The sequence below is a fragment of the Euphorbia lathyris genome, chromosome 7, assembly GCF_963576675.1.
Source record: "Euphorbia lathyris chromosome 7, ddEupLath1.1, whole genome shotgun sequence".
NCBI classification, from domain to species: Eukaryota; Viridiplantae; Streptophyta; class Magnoliopsida; order Malpighiales; family Euphorbiaceae; genus Euphorbia; species Euphorbia lathyris.
The window spans coordinates 65,109,437-65,113,654 of NC_088916.1; the positions used below are offsets into that span (position 1 = coordinate 65,109,437).

General features: G+C 36.2%; 1 protein-coding gene across 1 annotated transcript; it reads left to right on the plus strand.

Moving 5' to 3' along the window:
- Positions 1–940: 940 nt before the first annotated feature.
- On the plus strand, positions 941–3,398 carry LOC136234675 (pentatricopeptide repeat-containing protein At5g40410, mitochondrial). Its single transcript, XM_066024141.1, has one exon. It carries the CDS (start codon positions 1,021–1,023, stop codon positions 2,869–2,871), a length of 1,851 nt encoding a protein of 616 aa, XP_065880213.1. The 5' UTR covers positions 941–1,020; the 3' UTR covers positions 2,872–3,398.
- Positions 3,399–4,218: the final 820 nt, after the last annotated feature.

The window sequence follows — 4,218 nt, forward strand, 5'->3', positions numbered from 1 at the left end:
TTAGGTTTAAAATGAGTTAAAATTTCTATTTTAAATTTTTAAATATAATTTTATTATTATTAAGTATTTCGTATTCTTTATTTCGCCTAGTGCCTATAAAATATAAGGACCGCCCCTGGCTACGTGACCAATCACATATTCCAACTAAAGATAAGGATGAAAAGCTAAATACCTGGACACGTGAACTAATTGATATGCATATTGGTTTCCAAAAGTCATCATCTTGAATTGCATAGCTTAGAGCTTGGAGTGTCTCCGACCGCCGTCTCCAACTTGAAGTAACGGTAGTTTCGGCTTTGGCAACCCTCCTAATTTTGATTTATATTTGTAGTATTATTTTATATTTGATTGAGTGAGTCATAAATGTATTTTACCCCAAGAGAGTGTTGTGAAGTCATGGCTAATGACAGCAATCATAGCAGTAGACCTCTTTACGGGCTCGGGTACCCGCTCAGATCCGTGTTCTCTGGATCGGGTTTGGATATGGAAATTTATCTTTACGTCTAGTATGATCCAGGCCCGCTAAAGCCTCATCCTTTATGGGTGGGTTTGGGATTTAAAAAAGTAGCACGGACCGGCCAAGTCCGGTCCACCTATTAATATTAATTAATAAATTTATATATTAATATTTATTTTAAGTATAAATTTAAGTTTTTATTATTATGCGTGCTTATACGAGTTGGGTTTGAGATTTTATTTTCGAGCACGAATCCAGCCCGGTCAGAGTCCGCTAAATTAACAGCAGAATGGACTTGGGCTGGTTTTTTTAGATAAAAGTCCACTGGGTCCGGTCCGAACCCACCTCAACCGGCCCATCAACAGGACTACTTAGCAGTAGTAGTTATAGGCCCGGTAAAGCTGTGAACTCGGGCAGCCCATTGAGATTGTGAAATAAACACAGTTTCGGGGCCCATTTTGTATTAGTTTCGTTTCTCGATTTGAAAAGCAGAGACTTGCGCAGTTACGCGCCCTGTTAACCCTCTGTATGGATCTCAAAGTATAGAACAATGGAGGACAACAATGGCGATTTCTCAGAAAACTTCAATGCGTTTACTTTTATGGAAGTTTCAGCATACAAGAACTTTTTGCAAAGCCTTCACTCCTCATTCCTCCCCACAGTTACGCAAATGGTCAAATTTAGACTCCCTTGTGTCATCTCTAATAATTTCTATAAGCTCTTGCACTTCATTCACTTATTGCAGGATGATCCATTGTTTAGTAATCAAATCTATTAGTTATAATCATGGCTTCATTGGTGATCAGCTGGTGTCTGCTTATACGCGAATTGGTTGCACAGATGACGCAGAGAACCTGTTCGACGAATTGCCTAACAGAGACTTGGTCTCCTGGAATTCTCTGATTTCGGGATTTTCACGCACAAGGGATTTGGGGAAATGCCTGAATGCTTTTTCCAGAATGAAATTTGAAACGGATATGATACCCAATGAAGTTACATTTTTACCTGTAATTTCAGCTTGTACTGATACAGGAGCTCTTGATTTGGGGAAGTACATCCATGGATTTGGACTAAAATTGGGGATCCTTTCACAGGTGAAAGTTGTTAATGCTCTTATCAATATGTATGGAAAGTCTGGTTCTTTAGATGCAGCTCGAGGTATATTTGATGAAATGCCCCAGCAAAATTTAGTGTCATGGAATTCAATTATTGCAGTTCATGTTCAACTAGGTCTGGCTGAGGAAGGTATGAGATATTTTATAAAGATGAGAAGATTTGGAATTGTTTCTGACCAAGCTACATTAGTTACCTTGCTACAAGCATGTGAAATTGTTGGGGTAAGGAAACTATTAGAGGCTTTTCATGGTTATATTAACAATTCTGGTCTTATTGAGAACTTAGCAGTCGCGACCGCGTTGTTAAGGTTGTATTCTGATTTGGGTCTATTAAGTGCTTCACTGAAGATCTTTAGAGAGATAATTGATCCAGATGCAGTGGCATGGACTGCAATGATAGCCTGCTACGCTGCGCATGGTTGCGGTAAAGAAGCAATAGAACTTTTTGAAGTCATGGTTGGAGAAGGTGTGGTGCCTGATAATGTCACATTCACTCACTTGTTGAGTGCTTGTAGCCATTCCGGACAAGTGAAGGAGGGGAAATTTTATTTCGAGAATATGTCGAAAGTTTATGGTGTTGAGCCAAGGGTGGATCACTATTCATGTATGGTTGATCTTTTGGGTCGTTCCGGGCTTCTTGATGATGCTTATAAGCTTATAAAAACCATGCCTATGGAGCCAAATTCGGGTGTGTGGGGAGCTCTTATCGGCGCTTGCAGGGTCTATGGTAATGTTGAACTCGGAAAGGAAGTTTCGGAGAAGTTGTTTGCTTTAGACCCATCAGATTCCAGAAACTATATCATGTTATCTAATATGTATTCTGCAGCTGGTCAATGGGAGGATGCTTCAAAGGTGAGGGCATTAATGAAGGAAAGGAATCTGATAAGAAATCCGGGACGAAGTTTTATTGAACACGGAAACAGAATTCATTGCTTTGTGATGGGTGATGAATCTCACCCCGAGTCGAAGAGAATATATGAAAAGTTGGAAGAACTTATTGGGAAGATTGAGAAAACCGGATATACAGCGAAAACCGAATTGGTTCTGCATGATGTCGATGAGGATGCGAAGGAGGATATGATCAATAAGCATAGTGAGAAGTTAGCCATTGCATATGGACTTCTGGTGAGTAATGCTAATGAACCATTAATTATTACCAAGAACCTTAGGATATGTGGTGATTGTCACAGCACTGCTAAACTTATATCACTGATTGAGAAGCGGACAATAATAATTCGAGATACAAAGCGGTTTCACCATTTTGCAAACGGATTGTGTTCTTGTGGAGATTACTGGTAATCTATGTTGAAAGGAAGTGGAAATATACACTGAAAGGGAAATGTATACTGGGAAACGTTATTTCTACGAAAATATAGTTAGGAAACGGAAACGGACACGGACACGGACACGAAAGACGAAAACGCTACTGAAGAAGAGTTTCTGAGTAACATTGCTGGTATGCTTAAACTCTGATATTAAGTTTTTTCAGATATGCATAGACTAATTTGAAGTTCCTTAAAGCAAAACATTTGAACATAAATAACTGATGCTATTAAGTTTAGCTTTCCTAATTAGCATAGGAATTGAAAACTTAATATTTTTCTAGCAATAATTGTTTACTTAATTATTTGCGTTAAGAGTTTAGGAGCTTGTCCTATTGGTACAAGCATACTCGTGAGCTTTTGGGTCTTATGAGATTTGAGAGTTAGAAACTTGTAAAGAATGGGATTTCGCTACTGTTATCCCAACTTGCCGATTATTAATGAATTATGTACTTCTACTCGCCTGTAGATGTAGTCTAAATTAATCAAATTATGTTGTAAATCTCTTGTTATTGTGATTGTTTGTCTAACTTTTTTTGTTCCGCATATCAAACTTGTTATTATCAAACAACTACTGATCCAATTCCTAACAAATACATTACATTATGGTTATTTTGATCAGTCAGATTAATATCTGTATCAATTGTTTGTCACACAAATAGAAATAAATTCCTATTACTATATAGAAATTTATAAATTAAATCATCAAAATAATTAATATGATTATAAAAATAATAGGAAAAAAGACATCTCATTTTCAAAGTTCTGTATACAATTTCTATAATTGTTTTCAACGAATCCTCATATTTTTGTGTTATTCTTTTTGTAAAAAAAAAAGCTATTATGCACATTATTGGATCACTTATTCAAAATTTCTTACTCGATTATGCAATCAATTTTTCACTATTTTCACTATGATATTGTTGTTTAAATTAATTACTAAGAATAATTAATTTTATTTAAGAAAAATCAATATTTCTTCCGCGTACTAACTAAAATTTTCAAATTGGTCTATGCATTTTATTTCTAGTTTCAAGGGAAAACACAAAATGGAAAAGAAAAACAAAAGAAAAAAAAAACTATCTCGACAGGCAAGTATCACACATATTCTCATTATGAATACTTGGGATTATGAGAGATTTTTAAGAGGTACGACACTTATGAAAGTCTTAAAAAAGAAAGATTATGCTCAATTCGTCATTCAATCAATTGTCTATTCCTTTTCGAAGCATGTGGACAGTAATCCAAGCATAGGAGTGATGGACACTAAGAGCATCTCCAATAGAGGTGCCTAAAAGAGTGTCAAAACTTATTAAAATATAGT